The 26,683-nt window shown below is 35.0% G+C and overlaps 1 protein-coding gene across 4 annotated transcripts in view; it reads left to right on the forward strand.

Moving 5' to 3' along the window:
• Positions 1 to 26,683, forward strand: part of BRD1 (bromodomain containing 1) — a 63,259-nt gene that overhangs the window by 27,739 nt on the left and 8,837 nt on the right. For 2 of the 4 annotated variants that reach the window (XM_074827709.1, XM_074827708.1), the window contains 6 exons: positions 1,905 to 2,033; positions 2,840 to 3,152; positions 3,954 to 4,214; positions 7,410 to 7,898; positions 22,770 to 22,905; positions 24,153 to 24,280. In XM_074827709.1, the coding sequence (XP_074683810.1) occupies positions 1,905 to 2,033; positions 2,840 to 3,152; positions 3,954 to 4,214; positions 7,410 to 7,898; positions 22,770 to 22,905; positions 24,153 to 24,280 (1,456 nt within the window). Of the gene's footprint in view, positions 1 to 1,904; positions 2,034 to 2,839; positions 3,153 to 3,953; positions 4,215 to 7,409; positions 7,899 to 17,866; positions 18,009 to 22,769; positions 22,906 to 24,152; positions 24,281 to 26,683 lie in introns of those variants that run through there. The other 2 variants (XM_074827710.1, XM_074827711.1) reach the window with 2 other exon arrangements.

The raw sequence follows: 26,683 nt of genomic DNA on the forward strand, positions 1-26,683 counted from the left end.
CTTGAACAGCTGGAATTTTGCTTCCCTAAAATTCAGGGTCCTGACTTTACTCTTTGCCTGAGCCATATCCCTCAGGACTCTGAACTCCACCAGTACATAATCATTGCAGCCCAGGCCGCCTCCAATCCTGATGTCTCAGGACTCACTTGTGTTGGTGACCAATAGGTCCATTATCACATCTGCTCTAGCAGGACTTTCTATTTGGCTTAAGAAGTTACCCTCGATGCACTCCAGGAATTTCCTGGATTGCCTGCAGCTCACTGTGCTACTTTTCCAGTAGATGTTGGGGTGGTGGAAGCCCCTCAACAGGACAAGAGCCTGTGAGCACGATGCCTCCTGTAGCTGGAATAAGAAGGCATCATCAATAGGCTCCCCTTGATGGGGTGGCCTGTAGTAAACGCCAACCACAAGACTCCCTTTGTTGCCTCAGTCTCTAATTCTTACCCATAAGCTTTCAACCTGCTCATGGCTCTTCTTCAGACAGCTCTTCACAAGCTATCCATTTCTAGTTGTAGGGGACAATCCCTCTTGCCCTCTTTCCTCACGTGTCCCTTCTGAACACCCTGCAGCCATCGATAGCCGCACTCCAGTCATGGGATTTGTCCCACCAGGTTTCAGTAACAGCAGCTAGATTGTAGCTTTCTAGCAGCATGGTGGCCTCCAACTCCTCCTGTTTGTTGCCCATGCTGTGTTCATTGGTGTAGAGAAATTATTTAACAAGCCATTCTGTTAAGACTTGCAAAGAAAATTGGTTTCTGAAGAATGGTAGAAAACTTGATCTCTTCAGGTTTTCCCAATACATGTGCTTATACTGAGTAGCACTTACATTCTTCTGTCTCCGAAAAAAAGACAAAAAAAGCTGCATCTATGTCCTACGACATTCTAGAGTTGACACTGCTGGGAGAAGAGAGTTGAGGAAGAGATAATGCATTTGATATGAAAACTGTGAAAGCAAAATGTTTGCACTCATGAGTCTTTAATTGTCCTTATTTGTAAAAACAACATTCCCTTTTTAGTTTTTCGAAGCTGTGAACATTCATTGCAAGCTAATACAGTTTGTAATTCTTTGATGCTTTCTGGAATTCCATACATCATTCCTGTACGTTCACTATCACTTCCTATATGCATGTATTATGTATTATTTTTTATACACATGTATTTTATGTGTGTGTTTGTGTATACTTTGTTTACGTGTTTATATGTATAAACACACTCCATTAATGTGTCATTAAGTATTTATTTTCCATAACAAGACTGTTTCAATGTTGATAACTATTTAAGTGGCTTGAAAATAAAACGGTAGAGGAATTGTAATAGTGTCAAAAATAATGAAAATTCTGAAGGATGATCAAGTATTTGAGGATGTTGTTAATAGGTTTTTTTTAAAATTATTTTCTTGGAATTTACAGAGAACATTGTCTTTAAAATTACTCTTTGTGTTGGTCTTATATAGCCTGTAAATGTTCATTAAATTTTCTTTTTACACTTTGAACATGGAACTACAATTGAAATTTAATTTTAAACACGTTACCTTTAAATTCTTCTTATTTTCGCATTGTTGGCAGAATAGGAAGCTGTTCTTATGTAACATCTTTTCAAAGAAAAGAAATACAGTTAAAAAATGAAACAAAATTCATTTATAGATAAAATACAAATTTGAGTTCTGAGAAGCTGGAGTTGAGTCTGCAATGAAGGGATGAGAATTATTTTTCTTACAAGGTCATCAGCTGAAAATGTATGTCAGGCAAATGCCAACTGATGATATGGAAAGTAGCATTGAACTCATTTACTTGAATATATTTCTATTTTGTGTCATACCTAAAGTACTTTGCTGTTGATGCAAAACAACTTTAAAACAGTATCTTAATGAAAAATGCTCAATTGGATAATTATTACTTCTTTAGGTCAAGATTGAGCAGGTTGCTATGGAACTTCAGCTTACTCCATTCACTGTACTACTGCGATCAGTTCTGGATCAGCTGCAGGAAAAGGATTCTGCCCGTATATTTGCTCAGCCAGTGAACCTTAAAGAGGTATGTTTTAAGCTGTATTTCCTTACGTCTGGATATGTCTTGGTGACACTTAAGTACAAGAAACAGATCATTGCATGCAGAGTAGGGAGCAGTGTTACATTTTAATCTATTCTAATAACTTATGTTGAGTTATGACTTACTGGCATGAAAGTCTGTTTATGCTCATATACCAAAATAGTTTCTGGGAAATGCTGTTACAGAGCGACATGGGTACATAATGATCTTTTGCAATAAGATTATTTGATAAAGCGAACTCAAAGGGTGTCTTAAAAATTGAAATGTGGATACTGTGTTCTTACTTGCAGGTGATATTTCTTTTCATTCACTGGGAAACTAGTCTTAGCGCGTATGCGCATACGTACATATGCAACACATACATGTGTATAAATAACATGTAGGTGTGTGTATGTGTATAGATTGTATATATATGTATGAGTGCATATACCACATGTGTATAGATTATACATATGTGTATATATGTATAAATGCATACATTTATAAGTATGATATTCATAAATACACACACTATGTACATAAAACCATGGAATTCTAAAAACATGTAGTTTCAGCGTCTGTTAATAGAGCTCCAACATGTTATCTAAGATGCAGAATCTTCTAATAGGCAAACCTCTGTTGGCATGCAAACGTTTGCATTATCAGGGTGTGCGATTCTAAGCTACATTTTGAAGTTCTTGATTTGAGTTCTTACAAAATATATTAAAAAATGTGGATCAGTTAAGAGCTGATGTTATTTTGTCTGTAATAAGGTAATTTTACCCATTCATGTTTTAAATATTTATTCAAAGGTTCCAGACTATTTGGATCATATAAAACATCCTATGGATTTCTCTACCATGCGAAAACGGTTAGATGCTCAAGGCTATAAAAACCTCAGTGAGTTTGAAGAAGACTTCAATCTTATCATAGATAACTGTATGAAATACAATGCAAAAGATACAATATTCTATAGAGCGGCAGTGCGGTTAAGAGATCAAGGAGGTGTAGTTCTCAGGCAAGCTAGGCGAGATGCTGAAGGAATCGGTTATAATAATGAAACTGGAATGCACTTACCTGAACGGCCTAAACTTGAGTCACCCCAGCCTTTCTCTTGGGAAGATGGTAAGATGTTTTTGGATTATTTGTAAAAGTTGTATTTTTCATTAACACACAGTGTGTACATTCCATACAGATGTTTTAAGATTGCTGCTGTTCAGTGATGACTAGATCCCCCCCCATTGAAAACATTGCTTGAAAGATTCAATTGTTTGTATTCAACTAGATCTGTCATTAGGAAACAGTGTTATCCAGATTCTGATTTTGACAATGCCAGAGCCTAATTTAACAAGATAAATGAAAAAGGTTTTTAAATTGAGTGCTTTCTTTCACATGGTTGTATATGCTTGTAAGTCATGAAAAATGACTACCAGTGCGCATAAACTTATGCACATTCTTAATTAACATACTGAATTAAAAAATCAAGTGTGTTTGTAATACTAGGAATTAAAGTGACTTCTTTTGACATACATGTTTTCTGAGATTTTGGCAGTAAAGGAGTATAATTAACACATTTCTTTCATAACCATAATCTTGCCCTTCTCTATAAGAAGGAAATCATCTATTAGGGTGGGAAGGATTAATTATGTCTTCCTTCTGACCTTTTAATTCTTTGCCCTATTACGTGGTGTTCTTGAGCAAAATGCTGATCAAGAAGAATAGTAATTATATAATAGGAATTCATTTCAACATTTCTTCACTGGTAATGGTAAAGCTACTAAGACTGTAATCTAAATAGCTTTTTGATTACATTTTTTGATTCTGGCAAGTGAATTTCATGTTTTCTTCCTCCTGTTGATATTATTACTCTGTGAAATATTCTAACAAACACTAGCACATTTTCAATTATACATATTTTGACTTCAGTGGATAGGTTACTGAACCCTGCAAACAGAGCACATATGTCCTTGGAAGAACAGCTGAGAGAGTTGCTAGAAAAACTTGATCTCACCTGTGCAATGAAATCCAGTGGGTCAAGGAGCAAAAGAGCAAAGCTGTTAAAGAAAGAAATCAGCATTATTCGCAACAAACTAAGTCAGCAACACAACCAAGCTCCTCAAATAGAATCAGGTATTGGAAGTTTTGAAGAAGAAAGTGCAGCATTAGAACAAGACGGAGAGGAAGAAGGTAAGATTTTAAACTGTGTTTAAATCAGTACTGTTCTGAACCTCTTCAGTCAGGCACTTTAATCATGTGAATTAAAAATATTTTTTTTACACATTAAAAAGTGTAATAAATGAACATTATATTGAATTTTTAAATGGTCAAATAACCACTTAATCGCAACAGATATTTTAAGATTATGAGAATGATCTTTTTAAACAAAACCTCCCTCCATTATTTTTCACAGTAGCAAGGCTTTTTAAAAATTTAGGTGTTAAGAAATGAAAGTACAAACAATCTCATATGAAAAGGAATTGGAAATGCCTGAGTGGAAAACATCTTTGTACTTCGAGAAATCCACTTAAATGCCAAAATATGTATTAGGCATCATGTGAGCCTAGGTCAATAGTGCAGAAAACTCTGGCTGTTGAACTGTCTTGTAGCTTTATTATTCTCTACTCCAGAGTCTGGGGGGGGGGTGTGGGGGGGGGGGTGTGGAGGGTAGGTTTGGGTTGGGTTTTTTAAAAATTTATTTATTTTTTTGAATAAAGCTATTGATAGGACTTAACAAACTTCATGTTGTAGAATCAAGTCAGCCATATCTAACCAGCCCTTCCCCTTGTGCTTGTCTTCCTCCTCAAAGCATTCATCTCAGAACTGCATCTACTCTTAGCTAATTCCCATTGATTTCAGTGAGAGCAATATACTAGAACTAACTTTATATTTCAGTTGAATATTTTATTTGCATTTTTAGCTTTTAAATCAGTTACTGAGGTCTTTATTGCTCATTTTTAAATGATGCAAAGAAAATCTAGTCTCAAAAAATGTTTTACTGAGCTTTTTTCACGATCAGCTACTAACCTGTTTTTCTTTAGGGGAGTTAGAGACGTGTTTCATTTTGAATAATGCATTGAATGGGAGGAGGAAATAGCTTAAGGGAAAGTGGAAGCATGGTAATAAATAAAATAGTCTGTGTCTGGTGCAGCTTGATGCTATCAAAATTTTTGAAAGGTGGAGTCAATAAAATGACTGTCCTTAACTGCCATTCAGACAGCAACTTGGTGTTTAATTCTTAGTGCGACTAAGAGAATGCTTTTCAAACATATAACTTTCTTGAGATTTGAACAACAATAGAAAAAGTGTACGTGAATCAGCGTACTTATTTTGTTCTGAGGCTGTTAGGTATTAAAATGTTTAATGACTTTTTTGTAAAAATTGGGGTTTTTTTAAATCTTCAAGTGATGATGCTACTGAGTATAGTTCTTTAGGAATGTAGTTTCTGGCAGATGATGAACACACTAACTATTTTACTTGTAGCTTAACATTGTTATGACACAGCCTTTCACTGCAGCTGTTGTGCAAAAAAATAGTCCAAAAGTGAGCAGTAGCTGGTTTTGTACATTTACAGTATGCTTTTTTAAAAAAACATAGCGAAGAGCATGATCCACAGTTGATTGGCATTGTTGTTACAATTCTGATCTAGTGAAGAGTAATAGTCATTAGTTCAAATTTCAACTCTGAAATGGAAGGTACTTTGAGGAGTAAAGAAAACAAATTGCCAAAAAGAAAGATGAGGAAAGTAGTAGAATCCTGTGCCTAGGATCTCTACAGGAGCTGGCTTGAGAAGAGCTGTGAATTACCCCCTTGCAATTCTGTTTTCAGTTTCTGATCATGTTAAAAATAGGTACTGGAATAGCCCCATGAAATTTAAGTTTTAGTGTCTAAATAGTTCTCCAGTGTTTTTCTGTGCTTAAAGTTTTTTGTGAATATTTTGTGACTAATTGCAAGAAAATCAGAATTTGTTCATAAAGAACAGTCGCCTTGGACATTCTAAACTGCAGGCTTTTTTAATTGGTGGTACTTCAAATGTGCTTATTGGACTGTAAATGTCATTCTAAATGTCTTCCTGAAATATTATTTACTGGTTCTAATACTTACATGCCTTCAAAGGATGTAAGTATAGTCACACTTCATTTTAGCAATATATTTTTTAACATGAACTATGCTATTTGATTAAACCTTACAAAATGGGGCGCAGATTTTTCTGCACTTACAAGTCATTGACTACCATGTAAGCATTGCTGAACCAAAATCAAAACAATATAGAGATAATATTTAATTAACTACAGATACAAGACTTAAACCCTTTTGACACCTTTTTTTCAGGTGGCATAGAGAAATTAACTAAACTTTAAAATTTCGTGTGATAGTGTAAATATTATGTTGGTCTCATACACTTACTCCAGAATAAGCATCATCTTTCTTACTATTAATTTATATTTTAAAAGATTCTTTTGGAAGCTAGAAAGGTTTTAACATCTTTTTGAGTTCATAATTATGGGTTAGGAAGTCCTTCTACTTGTATTTGGAAATGCTGCAACAGTAGAATGTTTATTTTCTATCCCATTGCTTGGGATGAAAAACTGAAACTAGTTTTATATGCTCACAGTTATATCTCCATTGTCTCTTCCCAGCATGAAATTAGTGGAATTTACTGGGACATGATCATGTATTTAAGGAAGAAAAGAAAAAAAAAATATGGTAGAGGGTGGTTTTTCTGATTTCTCCTATCAAGTCTGCATTGTCAGATGTGTATTTGCCAACTAGTGGCTAATCAAGCTGCAAGACTTCGGGGTGGGTTTTCTTTCCTCCCCTTTTTGAGTTTCTTTTTGGTACATAAAACTTCTAGCCAGAGCTGTAAAACAGCTTTGCAAATCGCACCTTTCTGTAAGTTTTATAACACATTTTAGCTCTTTCTAGTAGATCAGGTTACAAATTTGTCTTAGGCAGGTAAGGTGAATATTGATAAGGTAAAATAGATAAAAATGTATATTACCAAAAATTTTACTTGAATGGCAGTGTAATTGCATTTAACAGATAATCGTCCACCACCCCAACTTTCTATTTAAAAAATAGATTTCTTAGTTTTTAGTTAATGAAACTAACATAACTGCATGAGAAATAAAAAATATTTATCCAGGTGTAAATTGTTAACACCAACTATAAACACCTACTTTTCTCTCCCTGTTACATTCCCAGTATAAAAGTAGGAACTACTAACTAGGACAGGTTGTTGCTAGACAAGGTTTGTTTTTAAAATGTTATGCTTTGTTTCCAAACAACAATTTATTTGGTGGGCTGCACATTTATAGTGAGTTTTATAATAGACTTTATAACTACAGGTTTTCAAAAATCACACTCTATTTATAATTTTTTCAGGAGATAAATCTCCCCCTAAACTTGAACCATCAGATGCATTACCTCTTCCTTCAAACTTGGAGACTAATTCAGAACCACCAACCCTCAAACCAGTAGAACTCAATCCAGAGCAGAGTAAGCTTTACAAAAGAGTAAAATTTGATAATGAATTATATAGCACTTCCATTCAGAAAGAAATAAATGGACACACTCCAGAACATTTACTTGACAGTAATCTCAATGAGTCGACTGTTTCTGCTGTAGCTGAGTCATCAACTGATGTAAACAGACGTACATCCATTCTCTTCTGCAAATCGAAAAGTATAAGCCCCCAAAAGTCTGCAAAGAACACTGAAACCCAGCCAACTTCTCCACAGCTAGGGACCAAAACCTTTTTGTCTGTAGTCCTTCCAAGGTTGGAGACACTTCTGCACCCAAGGAAAAGATCAAGGAGTGCATGTGGAGATTCTGAGGTTGATGATGAGTCCCCTGTAAAGCGCTTGGATACAGGTAAATGTTGCAAAACTTATTTGAATGGATACATCTTGAAAGTTAACATACCTGTTAATTTTTTGACATACATGTAACTGTTAATCTTCAGATTTTAGCACTTGAAGAGTTTTTCCTCGTAGCTGAGTAGTTACAGTTCAAAAAATTAGTGATTAATTTTTGTGTTGGCCCTACACAATTAGACTTAGTGAACCAAGTTTTACTTTTTCAGTTTTCACTTTGGCAATAGAATCTTCCAGGTTTACATATATGAGTGGGTGATTTTTTTTTTAAGCTGTTTTCTATTTCCTTTTGTTGCAACCAATAGGAAAGGTCAATCTGCTGCTTTTTTTTGCAATTCCCTGTTAAAATACATGGAAACGTCATACGTAGTGCCAAAGCTAGAACTCTTACAAGGTGGAGCATGGAAAATAAATGTTCCATGTGTGACTTCATTTTTCTGTGGTGTTACTCCAAGTATATTTTCACATTATGAAACTGATGACTGTTTATGAGGTGCTTTGTATACCCGTGTAATTTATGGAAGTGTTGAAATCCCAAGGTATAATGACATTTCCTGTGTTTCTTTTTTTTAGTCTGTGCACTTTAAATAAATAAAGTTGAAGAATCTTTAAGTGTAAGCTTATGCTCTTAATGAGACTTCTTTAAAGAACATTTAAAAAAATGTTGACACATTTGTGCAGTACAGTTGAAGACATTAATTACACCTTTTCTTAGTGAACTGTAGTTCTGTTTATTGGAGAAGTTTGAATAAAACCATATTTGAGGAAGAACAGCAGCATAAGGAGATTATTTAAGTATATTTCTTTAATGTTATCCATGGTCATTGCTATGACTTTTATATTACCTTTGAAATAAATACTCTGTTTCATTGTCACATTGTTAACCCATATGCAGGTATGAAAGCAGCGTGTGGGGTTTTTTGTGTCTTTGAATAAAAGATACAGGAATTTAATTTGAACATTTGTTGTGAAGATGTGCTTCAAAAGCTCTTTGGCTTCTGGGGGTTTTTGTGGTTTGGGGTGGCAGGAGGGCTGGGTGGTGGCTCTTTTTTTGGTTGGCTGTGTTTTTTGGTTGGTTTTTGGTTTTTTGGTTAGTGGTTTTTTGGTGTGGGTGGTTTTTTTCTGAATGATCAAGTGATGAAGAAAATTATTCTAATACTGCTATCGTAGCGTGAGAAAATTGTAAGTAAGATTCGGCGTGGGGGGGTCTTTTCTATATTTGCTTCTTTGTTTTGCCTGCTTGGAAAGCCCCACTTTCCATTCCTTTTCATAACGGCTTGGAAAGAGCATGTAGCTTTGATCTGGTACTTTAGTTCTGAAGTAGGAATCGTGAAGGTAGTGTGATGATAGAAATGATTTAGTCTTCATTACTGATATAAAAAGCTTTGGTTTCCAAATATTCTAATTTGCCAGTTTTTAATCTAGGTAATTTCATTATGTACCTTTACACAGATGCGTTTTATCACAGTCACAGTGAATCATTTTGTGCTAGATCACACCAGGAATTAATTCCTTGAAATTTTTATCTTTAAACGTTGTGAATTACTTCTTTGGGAAAAAAATGTTTGTATTACATAGGAAAACTGACTTAATTTTTGACCAGAAAACCCCCCACCAGATTTCTGAATACATTTAAAATCTGTAATTTTGGTCTTTCTCTCTCTGTGGAGTTAGGTGTATGTGGGGCAAATATTCTTTTGATTATCTTCAAAACAAAACATTTCAGAATTTCTAGGGGGAGGGTTTATGTAATATGTAGGCTAGTAACAGCAAACCCAGAAGGTCAAAAGATGTAATTTTAAAAAAATAATTTTAAGTAAAATTCTGTAGCCTCTTTGAACTAATGAAGGTTTGTACAGAATTAAATTTATGTAGAACTAATACTTAGAGGGCATTTATGTTTAAACTTATTTGTTCAAGAAGAGACTGTATGTAAATTGAAACGTTTTAGCCAAATTAAATTCACCTGAAGGTGTTCTAGTTATTCTTTAATAGTATGTGGGTTTTTAAGCATATATATAGTTCATACAGATGTGTCAACTTATCAAATCTTACTCCTGTGTTTCTACATTTTACTTTCATGTTGGAGATTTTATTCCTCGTGTTATTTTCAAACTTGTGTCTCCACGATAATTTAAGCAATTAGCAGTTGGCAGCTATTTTGAGCTACAATTCAGCAGGAAACCAGCACAAACCTCAGATGCTTTCCAAGATTTAAAACCAGTTGAATTGTTTTACTTTTGCATATGCAAGCTGGTGTCGAATCATGCAGATGTCTGTGTTCTGATAAAAATAAATGAGATGATGTATATAGTAATATACTTTTTTTTGTGTTTGGTTATTTTTCACAAAATTTTCATTTCATGCTGCTGGTAAAAAATGTTCTTATTCTAAAGAATTCAGCAGACATGAGCTTTTTGCCTCCAAAGCCATACCATGTTAGAAAAGGCATGAGTCAGACTTCTTACATGTGTTCTTGTGAGCTAGCAACTTCATGAGCAATCACTGTAGTTGAAAATGAATGATTATTGCACAGGTTTTTTTGACTGGTGTGAATGTTAAATACCCTCAATTCTAGCGTATATAGGAAAAAAGTAATTAAAAAGGACTTTGCTTAATACATAGAGCATTGAAACTTTTAAGTGGTCGAGAGCTGCGGAGTCACATCTTTTTTCTTTCTTAACTGTTCATAACCAATGTGGGGGTTTTGCTGTTACTTAAAGATGCCTTGTTTTGTCCCTCACCTTACTCAGTCTCCTTAATGTTTCCCCCTTTCATGTCACTCGTCTGTATTCTTATATGGAGGAGTTCAGAGGAAGACTCTAAAGCTTACCTGGTTAAGTAAAACCGCACATACTTTGTCTGGTGTTTCATCATTCTCATAGACTGCCTTTTATTATGATTTCTTGAATTACATTTGAAGTTCATGTCCTTGCCAGTTTGTTTCAAGAAAGACATATACAGGATCCCTTGGCACATTATTTTGTAAGTATGGTGCCCCATATGTTGTTGGTTTTCATATACAAAATAGTTATTGAAATACCAGCCTTTTTCAGAAATCGAGAACTATTGCACAATATGATTTAACCTTCAAAGAGGACTGAAAACAGTTCACTTTAGTACTCTGACCTCCCTTTATATGTGAATCTTTGTTTAAAAAATATGAAGCAATAGTGTAATGTAACCTTAAATTTTAATTTCATAGTGTTCTACTAGGGCATTATCACTTACATATATATCACATCTTTCTCCATAGTTGCTATGTGGAAACTGACAACTACATAATGGAGAGACGTGTTTAAAAATTTCCTACACATACTTAATGTATCTTGATTTTGCTTCAGATGGTATCTAGCAATTTCAAAAAGAAGATAGGTTGTTTTAACTTTGGAAATTTTGGTCACATCAGAGACTGACGTGTGATTCTTGAAGTTCAGGCATGTCAAATCTTAACTGCAACACAATGACCTTTTCAAAATATCTATTGTATACTTACCTTGCCCTTTTGTTACAAACATTAAACCTTTTCATCAGGGAATTAGTTGGCACAATTACTACATGTGAGAAAAATATCTTTTATCCATTAATCAGCTTTAGAGGCAAATTTTTAAATGGTTGGAACATCTACCAGTTATGTGTAAGTAAGATAAAATCCTGGAACAAATTACCATTTTATGATACCTTTTCAGCATTGTAAAATGCTAGATTCAGATTAAATTTTCATGATGTTCCTGGTTTTATCAGTCACCTTTAAGCTTTCATAAATTTAGGATAGTATTTCACAGATACTGTGTTGGTACCCTCTATTTTAATTAGAAACTAAGTATTTAGAATATACTATCCTAAAGCAATCACTTTAATTTATCAGAGAATTAGGATTGCAAATAGTGTTTATTATAGTGCAGTATGTTGGTTTTATTTCTTGACTAGACAGCAGCAATAGAAAATTTCAGTGAAACATGTCATTTGCATGGTAGTATTCTTGCTTCTAGCCACACAGATTTTTCTCAAGGCACTGAAACAGATGCAAAATATTTATAACATGGATCACTGAATTAGAATATTTAACACAGTAAAAACACAGGGCTTTTTTGGGCATGGGGGAATTTATCATTCCTTAATACATACTTTGCATGCAGTTGTTGGTATAAAACAAATGTAATTATATCTTATTAAATCTATTAGTAAATACTGACCTGACTGTTTCTGCCCGATCACTACAAAATGTTTGATGAACTTAAGAACTGTCTGCAAGTATATGAAATCCACTTGCATTCAGTATAATGTAATAGTGTAGCAATGGCCACTTTTACTTAATTTTATTTGGTGTGATAAGGATAGATATTATATCTGGGCTAAAATGGAACACAGGTTAATTTTTGAATTCTTCAAATCTTGATTTCTAACAATTCTTTGACTCTCTGGAGCACAGGCCAATTTGATTAAAAGTTTCATATGTGCCTCAGTCAATTACCATTTTCTAAATGGAAGAAAAGAAAGTAAAACATGCTTATCTAAGACCATAACATGTCCTCTAAATAAATAACAAACTAAACTAGAGGTTGCTCAGTGAAAAAACAATTTGGCATAATTACTTGTCTGGTTAATATAGACAGGAATGATAGTGTATACATATATTAATGAGTAAAATGCAGTAATTTGACTAAATCTACTGAGAGATCCAGAGTCCTTATACTCTCAAAACTGTTCTCTTTGTTTTGTTGTTGGTTTTTTTTTCCTGTATATGCATAGTGATTGTTTCCTGTAAAATCTAATGTGAAATGTAGTTAGTTATTTAAGCACTTAGCCATGTCCAAAAATTTCAGCTGTCTGCCTTCAGGAAGTTTCAAAACATAAAGCTGTATGTGCAAACAAAGCATTGGAGATTGTGAAAGCCTAAAAGGATACCCCCTGGCTTGTTGTATTTGTCAGTGTAGAGACATGGGGACTACAGGAGCTCGACTGCTGAGTTGTCAGGATAACACTAGGCTGCATGGCAGCCCATAAGTACCAAAAAGTCTGAGAAAGTGAAGTTTGACTAGAACGCTACCAAAATTATTGGGGGGGGCGGTGCTAGTGCATTTTTGCTTGCTTTTGACAAGTTTGTTTATTTGTGCATTTTGGGGGGTTTTCTAGTTGTATTTTTGTTTGCTTTTAGTGGGGTGATAGGCCACTGGGAAACTTTGACTATCTGCTAAGAAAATAAAGCAAATTATGGAGATAAACTTGAAAAAAACCTGAAAGCTTCATTTCTTTATTTGTATTTGGCCTGCCCAAGCTTTAGACAGGAGTTCTGGCAGCCCTACTAAATTTTTTGCTAATTTAACTTCTGGGAAAATTTTGAGAACTAGGAGAGGATTTTTGTAATACATATGGAATAAAATAAGTGCATAAGGCAGAAGGAGGGGGGAGGAAACTACTTCATACCAGTCAGCAACTGCAGTGACATTTAAGAGAATAAATGTTCCTTTTGGGTTTATTTCATCTAAAGAACTATAGTATTAACCTCCTCACCATTAAAAATCTTGTTTATTTCTTGATTTATATTATTAGAATAAGAGGGAATTTTGAGCAACAGAGTCAAGAATGGTGGGGCTTGATGAACAACTAGATAAATGGGGGTTTTGACCTTCTTCAAGCTTGTGAAGTGTGTGCATGCATAAGTTATAATATGCATTATTATTTTAGAAATGTTTCTTGGGTCTTAAACCTGTTAATTTCTTTGAAAGTACTATCATTTGGGGTTTTTTAAGATATTAATTATTAGCACCCAACTTAAAATTGCTGTGTTTTCTAAGATCAGTATAACTGAATCTTCTGTAACAATCAAATAATATTTCTAGAGTCCCTTCTGTTTTTCTTGATGCTATAGGAATTGTGGAGCCTTTTACTGTATTCTGGGATTTGAATTTTTTTTTTTTTTTTTTTTTTTTTGAATGCTTAGCTCATTTCTTGGCCCAGGTTTGGGTTTCTAAAAAATAAAATGTCATAGTCCCTTATGTGCTTCATCTGTGGCATTTAACACTAATTTTTCTGTGGGGGGCAGATGGTAAAAGAGAACTGTGGGATTTATTGACAGTATTAAAAAAAAGATAGAATTAAGAGATCCACACTATGGTTATAAATTAAGAACACACTTCCCATGGTGTTGGGACTGAGTATTGATGGCCTGCCTTCAAATTCACAGGCTTAGATATTATGAAGATATTATGTACCTTGTATCAGGTACCTAAAGTACCAGAGTTGATCATATCACCATTATTTTTTACCTGTTTGGAACATCATAGAATAGGTTGGGTTGGAATGGACCTTGAAAGGTCATCTAGTTCCAACCCCCACATACTTGCCTACAGGTCTGATTTAAGAGACCATAAAAAAGAGATCATAAAAATGAATCCAGTGACTCCAACGCTAACTTTGGGCACTGAACATGGCAGTCAAAAATATGGGTGACTTAGGGTTCATTCTACTGTGCGCGGAGAGAGAGGGAGACAGGTCCCGTGGTATGACTGACTGCAAGATGAATATGTCTCAGAAAAGGTTTGTGTGTGGTTACGTTTTCTTTTTTTTGTAGTTACATGCATAAAGGGAGGTCCTCCATAAAGAGTATCTGTGGTAGTACGTACTCTTTCATTGTATCATACGTGCAGTCCAATATTTTGGGACATTTTAATTGATAGCTCTGTGTTTCCCATTGTAGTAACCAGACATAGTTTCTTCGGTGTGCGTAGAGGAAGTATGCACATTAAGAAGCTATCCCATACAAAGAAACATGTATTACTCAAGAATAGGTAAAATACTTGGAACGAGGTTGCTTTTATTTTATTGGTACCAAAACAGTGTTCATTGGTCATGCTGCCACTTGGATTTCGTCAGGCCATGCTATCCTAACATGGTAATGCTCCCCCCACTTCCATTTTCCTTTCTCTCCTCCCTCCTTTTTTTTTCCTCTTCCTTTACGTTTACTTTTTCTCCTCCCTCCAAAGCTGTAATAATGCTGTCACTCAGAAATTACTTCTAACAACATGTCATTGGAAAAAAATGGAGACAAAAGCAGATGTTAAGAGCTAACCTTCAGCCAATAAAAATGGCTAAGTACTCCTGCGTTCTATAAAAATTTCTTTTTTAACATAAAAGTATTTTAGGTCTGAGGGACAAAAAAACATACTGTAGATTCATCTGATTTAGGTAAAAAGATGTGAATATGCAGGTCAGCCTTATTTTTGTTCATTGTGTTCAGTGCTGCCTAAAAACAGCAAAGCTGGTTTGGTGTTAAATAGCCCTTGATTATCTTCACTTGATGACACTTCAAGCACTGTTAGGTTGACTCTGTTGAGCAGTGAAATATCTTGTCTGCAGCTCCTTTCGTTGAAGGCAGGAAGACAATTTTAGGGTTGCAAACACTGTTAATTTTTTGTTAGGCTTGAATAAATTTTTAGTGTGATGTTATGGTCTCTAAAAGGGTTCAGATTGTGCACTTCAAAGACAGTGCAAGCTATTGTAGAAGGAGGCTGTCCCATGCCTTTAGTAAGCACCGAATCTTTTACACTGAATCACTTGAAGTTTTCATCTCCCTGTGTGAAATACCTCTCAGGGTACAAAAGGCCTGGAAAATTAGGTCCAAAAATGCAGCTGTGTACCTTAATGAAGTAACTGGCTAATTCAGGGACTTGCAGTCTACTGTGTTGTCCTGTATGTCATCTCAGGAGTGGCAGATCTCTGGTAAACATTTTTGCTTTCATCTTTCTTTCAGGTGACAACTTCAGTTTCTGTTCTCTGTCCTAGAATGAGGTGCAAATTAAGAACTGTTTTTTCTAAACAGCTGTAAATGGCTTATGGTAAATTATTTGTTTCCTTTTTAATAGAGTAGGATTGCTGGACATGCTTACCTAAGCAAGTTCTGAAGTTCACCTGTCTGTCTGTTTCCTTTGGATACCATGCCCAGCAATTGTGTTCTCACAATGACAGGGGAAACATTTACTTTCAAAGAAGAAGAAGAAGGTGTTGTTGGTAAAAGCTCAGTGTAAAATCCTTTAGATAGTAATTTAAGAAAAAGAAGCTAGTTCTGTTTAGGAAGTGGAATAGCCTGCCTTTGTAGGTCCTGCTGGGCTGCTCTGAAAGACTGCTGGGCACTAGGTTTTTGATGCAATGTATCGATAGATAATTATCATGCTTTTTCATTATATAAGTTGAGAACAAAAATAATCGGTTTTGATTTAAGTTATTAATAACTTAAATTTTCTTTTTAAATTTATATCAGGATTTGGTAGGTGAGAAAATAGAAGTCTTCAAATGGAAAACGTGTAAGGAAGTATTTTTTCTAAAGGATCTTTACTGTTTGCGTTACTGCATAATTCAGAAAAAATGCTTGGAAAAAAGTATCTGATCTTAAATCCTCATAAGTAGTCTTTGCCAAGATAATTAGAAGTAAATGGTCCTAAATATTACTGATTATATTTCTTGGATCATTATATTTCTTGGATCCTGAATGACATACCGTTGATCTATGTGTGATTCAGGCACTTAAATCTTGTATTTTACAATCATCTGTATGTGGTTTACATGTTACAAACTAGAGCTGACTAAAGAATTCGCTTTGTAAAGTTAATTTTAAATTCTTCAAGTTCTGTGCTTCACTTTTTAATGGCATTTTCTACTATACTACTACTGTCATCAGTCTTTTCTATACTGCTGGAACAGCTGATACTCTAGAAGAAGTCGTAAAATGGGTTTTTTTGAGAACAACTTCTGCTTGTATGCTCTTTTTTTTCTTTTCAGATTTTTCTGGAATGTTTTCAAACTTCTCCACTAGTGTTGCCTCCCACGTGTATATTTTAAAATGTCTTGAACAATCATCCTGCAATAAAGTGATCCTGTTGTTATAATGCACAGAGCAACTGCAAATCCTTATCTTGTGGAAGCTGTAGTTATTAAATGTTGATTAGTTTTTCTTTCTGTTGTGCAATTCAGATTCAGCTGTTCTAGCACTCATCTGATTAGCCAGATACACTTCTTATTCCCAGATTTAAAAGAAAATTAGTAGTTACAGGATGATTTCTTAAGCATTCTTTTGAAATATCAAACTTTGACTATTTGGTGAGCCACCAAACTGTATTCATTATGTGTTACTTAAACCGACGAGATTAAATTTTTCTGTTTAGGATCTTGAAAGCTGCTGCTGTTTAGCATGTAGGTGCCACGTCATGGGCTTACACTGAGCTTTCTTTGCTATCTTTGGCCATGACCAAATTTTAAGCAAGTTTTAAAAGCTTTGTTTTCAAGGGGACTCTTCACGCCAAACTTCATCATCTTTGTGAGTAACTGGCCCCCAATTTGTCTGCATACTGAAGACTGTTTTAAGAACTGTGAACTTTGATGTGTTCATCTGTGTATCCTGAAAAGAAGCATTGTGTCTAATATTCTTACTGCACTACAGAATTTACTGTTAGAAGTAGACATTATAGGGTGACTCCAAGGTTCACTTTTTAAAAACTTTGTGGATGCCTTCATATTGCTGCAATACGCCCATTTTCAAGGTTTGCGTATTTAAAAATACAGTAACTTCTAATTATTTATTGCTTTAAAGAATTTCTTTATCCTGTCTGTGCATACCTGTATATATAAATCCTCTTAAATTAGGCTCATCCCCCTTCTTACTCTTACTGGAGGGATTTTTAGATAAATTTCAAAACCATGTTCTTGATGCATATCATGCACGTGGAGGTTGTATTCTATGCTTTCAATGATTTGCATATATTTTCTTTTTCAAGAAAGAGGACTGAATCAAAGTGAAACTTTTAGTCTAGTTTTGCCCCTTTTGAAACTTTAGCTGAGTATTAGTGTTAGAATACATGGAACACTTGTATCATTCTCACTGTCTCTTGACACTGCTGTAAGGATGGCTTATTTATTTGAAAGCTCTGTTTCCTTTCAGAGAGACTTAATGGCTTTTTCACTGTCTTCCAGGTTCTCATATTAACTAATATCATGCTGGGTATTTATCTCTTTGGATCCTAATTATTTTCTGTTATCCTCAACATGGAATGGAATTCAATTAAATGATCATTTTGGAACGCAGAAAGACAATTACATTTGAAGTAATTATTTTGGATCATGTTGGAGACACCAGCCATCCTTTAAACAAAAAAAAAAAACGAACACTGTTGGAGGAAGTCTTTGACATATATGAACTATGCTCTTCATTCAATATATTGCCCCATTTCCGTAAGTTATAAAGTTGTACATGTTTTAGTATATGTGACACAAATTGGTCGCAGATTTTTACCAGTCCCAGCTTTCTTGCTCCCAGAACATACTCTGTGAGAGCAGATTAGTTAAGAATGTTCCATTTCCATCCTCTTCCCTTCCCCAAAAAACAGTCTAATCTTCCTTGGAGAAGTAAAGCGTACCAAAAAAAAAGTTTACCTATTTTTGTGCATTTATGTAGTTTTAATAAAAGAGACATTTTTCTTTAATATATATATTTTAATGAGGACCAATGTCACTGGTGTTGGGTAACTGCACAAGTCGGGACTCGATTAGTCCTTGCTTGGTAAAATGAACTGAAACAGTGTTATATAAGTGCTGGTGCACTGTGTGCAGTCTGGTTTTGAATGCAACCACTTTTGTTAGTGGTTGAAATTATTTAACACTTTTTATTATTTCTTAGCTCTTCAGCTGTAGTTTTAATACAGCACTTCATCTAACATTTGGTTATGCTTGGTTTTGCATCAAGCTATGCCTAATAAAAGTTTCAGTTGCTTTAGAATAGTTTTATACAAGTTCTGCTTTATTTTTGTTTCAACAGAACCACAAGATGCGATTGCAGTCTGAAATGCACAGTTCTATATTCTGTGGCAGCATTTTGTACATTCATGGAGCATGCTGCTCCTTGGACTATCCTGAGTTCTCTTCCTCTGTCATTTTTTTCCAGACTTCTGCTGTCTTTAGGAAGTTACCTTTTCCTGCTTCTATTAATTTGGCATAGGCAACAAGGTTCTAACTTGCTTGATGTAGGTAGTCAGTGAAAGTTTTAATTGCAGTTTAAGAACAGACTGCTACTGTTGAGAAGAAGTTGAAGCTTTCCCTGATAAATACAATTTTCAGTGAGAAACCTGAGAAAAAGTATCAAGCTGATCATCTTTGACTTACTTTTTTCTTCTTAGTTGTTTGTTAGCATTTCTCTATTTTTAAAATGGTTGTGTGGGTTATATGCCATGATTGACGTGACAGTAAACTTCTTATGTAAATTGAAGTGTAAAGCTGAAGATTGGAAATGGCAGTAACCCTGCATTTGAAATTGATAACTGACTTCAACTATTAGTGAATTACTTTTTTTAATGAAAAAAGTTGAGTTCTACCTCTGAGAGTGGACTGCTTTTTTTGAAGAAAGTTAAGAACAGAAGGAAAATTAAAAGGAATCATTCATTAATGAAGGGGTTTAGTTTGATGTTTGGGATTTTTTTGAGGGGGGTTGTTCTCAATCAACAGTGTTGGTGAGGGGGGTATGTGTAAGAAGTTCAGTACCTGACCTAATAAACTTTTTCTACACAACTGTGGAGAAAGCTCATTTGATCTAATAAAATCATGGGCTTTTGGGAAATGTAAATGGCTCATAGGGGTATGTTGCAAGCTTACCCAGGCTACTACTCCGCAAAAGCAGAATGAGTTAATTCTCCCGTAGTTTTTCTTTATTTGACCTTCTTAGTAATATCTGTTGAGCCAATAAAATGCAAATTCCTTAAAGCAAATTGGGATCTTCTTTAATGTCACTTATTCTAGTAGCTACAGGAGATTGAGTGCTTCTTGATTCATGGGAAAAGGAGTTTTGTAATGATCTAAAAAAACAAATTCCCAGTTATAGCATATAAATATAGTATAACTTTATTTTTTGCACATTAGTGATACCATAAAGCACTACAATTTTATTGCCTGGATTATTCTGGCATTAACCAGATTATTCTGGTTACAAGGTCACTTGGGAACGGATGCATCTGTGACTAGATATGAGTGTGTTTTGTTTAGAATAAGCATCGAGGTCTTCCATTCTTAAAATAATGCCTATTATAATTTTGAAAAGTGGACTGTATAAACTCTCATGAACTGTGTAAGCTCATCATTCAGGGTTTGATATTCGTTACTCCTGCTGATCGCCTGCACGTTCTTTGTTTTTCATGCTTCCACAAGCAAGAGAGAAATGTGTCTGAGAAGCTCTACATTCTTTTGCACTTTAATATTCCTTATTTGTCAGAAAAGGTTTTTTTTTTTTTCCCCCACTGTTAGTAACCATTGTACAGATTGAAAAAATTTTGCTTACTGTAATCTTAAAAACCTACATTAGTGAATTAAACGAGTCATTAAATTCGTAATGTAGGTTATGTTTAAACTGGTGTGAGACTGGACTACCACTGCAGAGAGCTGTCTCCATTGCTATAGTTGCATGTTTCTGTTGCATCCCTTGTTTCTCAACATCAGCAATCAGGGAATCACATGGTTGCTTTGCCCAGTACATGGCTGAAAACTAGTTCATTACCATAACCACATATTTCTTGGTACTGGCATGGTGGCAATGAGAAGAAGCCATTGCAAGAGACTGAGAGCACCAAAGTGACCATTTCAGCGGCAGCACAATCATAAACTGATTGAAGCAATCAAAATGTGAAGCTACTCCCTAATTCTGTTTGTCCTGCATATACATACAGAACCAGTGTACGTAGAGATACATACGTAGCCAAGTCATATTTAACATACATATAGTTAAATATTTTATACATACTCTTACAAGAATAAACAGATATTTCCTTCCATTTTCTCAGTCCTTTGGGAACCTGAGCTGTGCTCTGGTTCTGGTAGCAATAATTACTCGATCTGTCTTTAAATTTAAAATTTAATCTGTGATCTAATTTGTTTCTGCTGGTAGCTGATTTATATTAGCTAGACAACTCAATGATAACTTGAGTATTGTGTCTATGGCTTGTAGCAGGATGAAAAAACTGTTTCTACACCTCACTTGAAAAATAGGTCTGACAGGATATCTAAGAATAAAGAACAGTTATTTGCAGAGACCTAAGAGATCTTTTTATCTTTGCAGAATGTTTTTTCAGCTTTTCGTTGCAGATGCTATGTGAAGTGTACTGCAATATTTTATAGAGGAATTTAAGCTTTCTCATAAAGCATACTCTATTTTGACAGGTCTTTCAGTATAGTATAGGATTGAATTTCTTAATCTCCAGCTAGTTGTACTCACTTGCTGAGAATGAGAACAAGATTAATCAATAGCACATAGTTTGGTACTTGAACACTCAAGACAATGCTGCCTTTATAATGTCTTTTCTCGGATAGGAAATCAAAGGCAAATATAGGAGTTACAAAATACTCTCTTAAATGAATGTTCTACAATGTCAACTAAATGACAATCAAAGAGAATGCTTATCTGTAAGTCTTTCAGACCATTGAATAAATTATTCTTTTTGTCTTAAAAATCTAAAATTTTGTTGATAATCCAAATGGAAGGTCTCCTGGGTGTGGAGGGGGAAATCCCGTAAATCACTGTGTGGAAATGCCTTGAAATATGACTGAATTGTACAACTTGCTAAGCTCAAGTTCCTTTGTTGTCAGCCTTCTTTGCATAGGTCCTTGTAGCAAACAGACTGGAAGAATTAGAAATTAATAAAGGGAGTAATTGTCTTGTAGTAGAACGCTCTATGGAGAGGCACGTGAAGTTACATAAGCTTATTTGACTATGCCTGAATGAACAAAGATCATGATGACCTTTAAGACTGATAATAGGACAGCTGGGATGAGTAGCTCTTTCTTGCATTGTGAGAAGCGTGCTGGTCATATGCCTTAAGTAAAAACGATAACTTATTGTAAGGAAATAGGTGTCCTTAGAATTGAATTTGTGTTAACATTTTGTTCTCTTTGCAGTCTGCAGCTTGCAGTAGCTGATTGTAGGCTAGTGCCATTGACTTTAGCCAGTTCATTTCCATTTATACTCTTGAGTCTGTGTTGGATTCTTTCTTTTTTAGTGTATTTCCACATACTCACACCCCCCTTTGCGAAAGTCTTCAGAAGGCTATCTTAAACATCTTAATTTGTCTCTTTAATCAAATATGGAACTGTACTGTTTGTGAATTACCAAATCCAGAGCAGGATTGGTGGCAGCCCATCAAATTGGTAGCTTGTAATATAAAAGCCTTTTTTACGTTTTTCAGTACAATTACGAAATTAAAATACAATATCCTTGGATGTACATAAACTTGTGCCAGGGGAAGGATAGTCAAAAATAGTAATGTGTTGATTGTTGGTCACAGAAAACACACATGATAGTCAGCTGAATTTACTAAGATGGAAAAACTTCAAGGAAGAACTAGAAAGCATCAGGAGGGAATCCCTACCACTCTTTACTTCCAGTGTTTGAAAAGGATTTTCAGTATTTCTTGACTTAGGGTTGTAACATTTTATTCAAATGAGTCTTGTGTTGACTTGGTAAAACCGCCTGGCTTGTAACGTTATTTTTTTTTTCTTGTTTTTTCTGCCCAGCTTCTGCAGCCTGCCTGTCTTAATAGTTGGAAACATTACAAAAACTGATTTGATATTCCATTTTGCATTTCCCATATTATAATCTTCACTTTTTTTTAATGTTACCTAAATACCTATCCTACCTTAAAATCTGGACCACAGGAACTTCCTATTTATAATACTGTGTTCTGAAATGAAATACTTTTTTAATGTTCATGTTCTTTCTTTTTCGTCACATCAAAATACTTGAAGTACAGAACAATAAATACAGTGTGTGATTACAAAAAGTTGTTAATGCAAATGGTGTGGTTTCCAGTTTGACACAGTTTATTTTTGTGTTATGTTGTAGGTCTGTCAAATGGTTTTGGAGATGGAAGTAATGAGAGAGCATTAGATGATACTCCAGGAAGAAAAGTTGAACCTCGTCGCCGCTGTGCATCAGAATCTAGTATTTCATCTAGTAACAGTCTTTTGTGTAACTCAAGGTAAAACTGTAAATCTGAAATACAAATTTGAGACTGAGACCAACATCGGAGGATTGCATAAATTTTAGAAAAAATAGTGCTTTTCAGTTTTCTCAGTTGTGTGTCAAATCTGAGACACCTTTCAGGATTGCTAGTATCCTTTTGTTGAATTTGGCATATTGCAGATCTGGGCAGTTGCACTTTATACTTGACTATGCTTCTCTTGCTTTGTATAGATACATGTACATATTTGTGCATATCGTATCTTGTTTTAATTACCTTCCTAATCCTGAACACTAAAAATGGTGTGTTTATTTTGGTGAGAGGAGGAGAGAAGCAATTTCCAAAGCAGACTCTTGTACGTAGGGAAGGTAAATTAACTAGCTGTGGAACTGTAGATGGTCAGTCCGTGATTTGGATTACTGGCTAGTTACTGCGGTGATAATAGTACTTGTATACCAACTATTGACTTTCTCTTTATGAACTCTGTTGTTAAAGATAGGACTGTCAGAATGGTCACCTCTGTCACCAGTGATAAATATTTCTCCATCACCAATGGTGCACATCTTCCAAAAGCACACTAATGTCTGGGTAAAAGGTAGCTGTCTCCAGTCCTGGGCTATGAGGATGGGGCATACAGGAATATAGGGTAAATCTGTTAAAGAAAAAAAAAAAAAAGATATTAAACTGTTTAAGGGAATGGTGTTAATCCACTCATGTCAAACAGGCTTTCAGAAACGAAGAGAATTTAATATCACATCTCTTGTAAATGTGATATATTAAAGATAATAATTGCTGTTCACATTCTGTGATCTCTTAAAGTGTGCAGAGAAAAACAAATCCTATTTTGGCTATAGGCATTCCACAACTGAAAGACTTGAATTTGTAGTGAAAAATGAAAGAGAAAATAATTGTGTTTCCTATGTAGTGGAACTGTTGGAGCAGAGGGAACATTTTTTCATTTGGCCAGTATTCATTGTAAGGTTGGAGACAAAGTACCTTGTCTCATTTGTGCATGTATAACCTGTACAGCAGACAAGGTGCATCTGCATACTGTTTGTCTTCTGCTGATAACGAGGCAATTCTGGGCATGAAGATAATCTGGGTTTTTGGCTTTTATGTTGTTGTTTGTGTTTGTTACATAAAATTTGTTAGAGCTTGCTGCTCTGATTTTACCATGTACTGATGTTTTAAATGCTTTTTCAAAGTCTTGATTTATAGTGAATGTCAATTATCGAGTAATGGTTTTAATACTAATTTTTTCATAGTTTTAGCCTACCGAAGTGTGGTAAAGGTAAACCTGCACTTATACGAAGACACACACTGGAAGACCGAAGTGAATTGATATCATGCATTGAAAATGGAAACTATGCCAAAGCAGCAAGAATTGCAGCTGGTAACTATAAATCGTGTTCTTAAGAATATTGTATAACTATAATTTTGTCCATTTATTTGATAGATTCTAGCATTCTTATTTTTGCTGCTGAAATACATTAAGCATTCTGAAAATGCTGTTGATAGAAACTACTGATTTCTGCTTTGGACTCTTTAAAGACTTTGAAGAGAAAAGGGTAGTGCCTGTTCTTGGTTTTTTGATGAATAATTGGTATTTAAAGTGATCAAGCTACTCTAGTAATACAAGTGAAACTTGGCCTGAAGTACTATTTGTAGTTCTGTCCATCTTTTTGTTCAGCTTGTTGGTTTAGGGTTTACTCCTATACTGTTCTGCATAAATTTGCTGACATATAAGTAAGACATGGTCTGCTTTGATTAAAGAAAAATTTGGAACTGGAAAGAAGTGGAAATTTGTATGAGTGTAAAGGATAGTAAGTTACCAAATCTTAGGGAAATAATTATGTTCTGTTGATATGTTTTCCACCTGTTTCAATATTTTAATTGCATTACAAGATTTAAGTAGGTCATCTTTCCTGCAAGTAGAACTGTGTTTGTTTAATGCAGTGCTCCCACGCTGAAGTTAGGCATCAGCCTTGCAGTGTCTAGCAGGCCTGTCTTTAGTGTCTGACCTTACAACTTTTCTCCCCCTCATCCTGGGTGTTCCTTGTCCAGGACCCTCTCACGTCTTTCTAGTGCTTTTATCTTTGTTTGCCTTAGTCTGTTCTTTTCTCCCCATGTGATCAGTTTTGTTTTTCTTTCTTGCAGCTAATCCGTTTTCAGCTACTGCTTCATTACTCTCAGGTTTAGTATCTTTACTATCTGTATGGTGAACTCTTATACAGGACATAACCTTTTCCATTTGCTTTTCTTACTCTGTCCTTGGATAATCTTGTATTTAACACTTTCCACTTAGGATTCCTGTGCCTGTTTTTTCAGAACTCTCCTTGATCTCTCTTAATTCTCTGTTCTCAGATACATTCTACAGCTGTCTAAGAGTAGGAGCAAATGACATTTAACAGCATTATTTTATATATTACTATATATTCTGTCTAATTTGAGCTCTTTTGTCTGCCTTCTGCACCTTACCTCAGCAGATCAAGAAGAGAAAATAAGTAGGAGTGAAGTGAAAAGTCCTTAACATTATGTGCATAACTGGAATTTTACCATGTTTTACTTTTATTAGTAAAATTCCAGATTTTACAAAGAAACTTAAATAAAGAGTTGTTCATTCTTGGCAAAATGTCTCTAAACAGTTCTGTTTGACAGAGTATATATGTTTTAGAAACATAGTGCTTATGGTTATGCTGTCTTTAGGTCCAAGGAATATCTTGTTTCTATTTACAAGATGCTACCTCAGAACCTATGGTATGTTGTAACATTGCACTTAGGATGGGATGCAGTTTTTCATTGATTAATGGATGTAATCATTGTACACTGAAATATGTTAGTTGAAACTCAAACAATGTTACAAGAGTGCTGTTGAAATCACAAAGCCAAGTGTGCAAGTTAGGGCATGCTGTTTTCTGTAATACTGCTGCCACGTTCAGCATTTTTAACTTGTGATGCTGAGGTATGCTTTGGAACCGCGTCCACTCAGTGTACTGGACAAGTTAAGACTATTACAGAAAACTGTGTTCTATGCTGAAATATGAAGATTATATTGAGATATAAATACAGAGGATGAATTAAAGTTTCAAAAGTGATTCAGAATTCTGTCTAACTTCTGGTCCTTCAACTTGCAGACTCCATAGGGTTTTCTTGTCTTTCAAATAGAATTACCTGTATGTAATAGCTTGTTGCCCTTTGTGTGCAAGAGCACTGGAAGATGAATAGACACATGCTATGAGTGGTTTTCATTAATAGCTGCTCTATACAGACAGACACGTGCTGAGGTTTTGTAGGCCTTGGATTTCTTTATAGGGACAGGAAGTTACTGCGCCAAAGTGGCAACGTGTTCTTCTGCCTGTCCCTCCTGAACCTTTCCCAGTCCTTTTGCTTGCCTATGTCTTGTTCCCTGATCCAAGATTCTTACTAGCTCTCCTGTTCCCAGGCTCTCTCATGCTTTTTGTCCCAGTTTTCAATTCTTTGTCCAGTCAGTTGATCCACCTTCTTGTCAGATTGCCTGTGTGTATTATACTTGTGTGTGTTAACATGTTTATAAATCTGAAGAATATTAATATGGCTTTTAATGAGAAAGCAAAGAATGTCCTAGAGTGACCTCTCTAAAAAGACGTAGAAAGGAACAAATAAACTAGTAAATAGATTTAGTAACTGTTTTTCCAAGGTAGTGTAATTCAGTAAGAAATAGTATAAATAAGACAAGTTATTTTCATGGCTTCATGTAATGTAATCCACTAATTAAAGATCTCTGTAAAGCCTGATGGGATTGATGACAGAGATCCCT

This window comes from Strix aluco, chromosome 5 (genome assembly GCF_031877795.1).
Source record: "Strix aluco isolate bStrAlu1 chromosome 5, bStrAlu1.hap1, whole genome shotgun sequence".
NCBI lineage: Eukaryota > Metazoa > Chordata > Aves > Strigiformes > Strigidae > Strix > Strix aluco.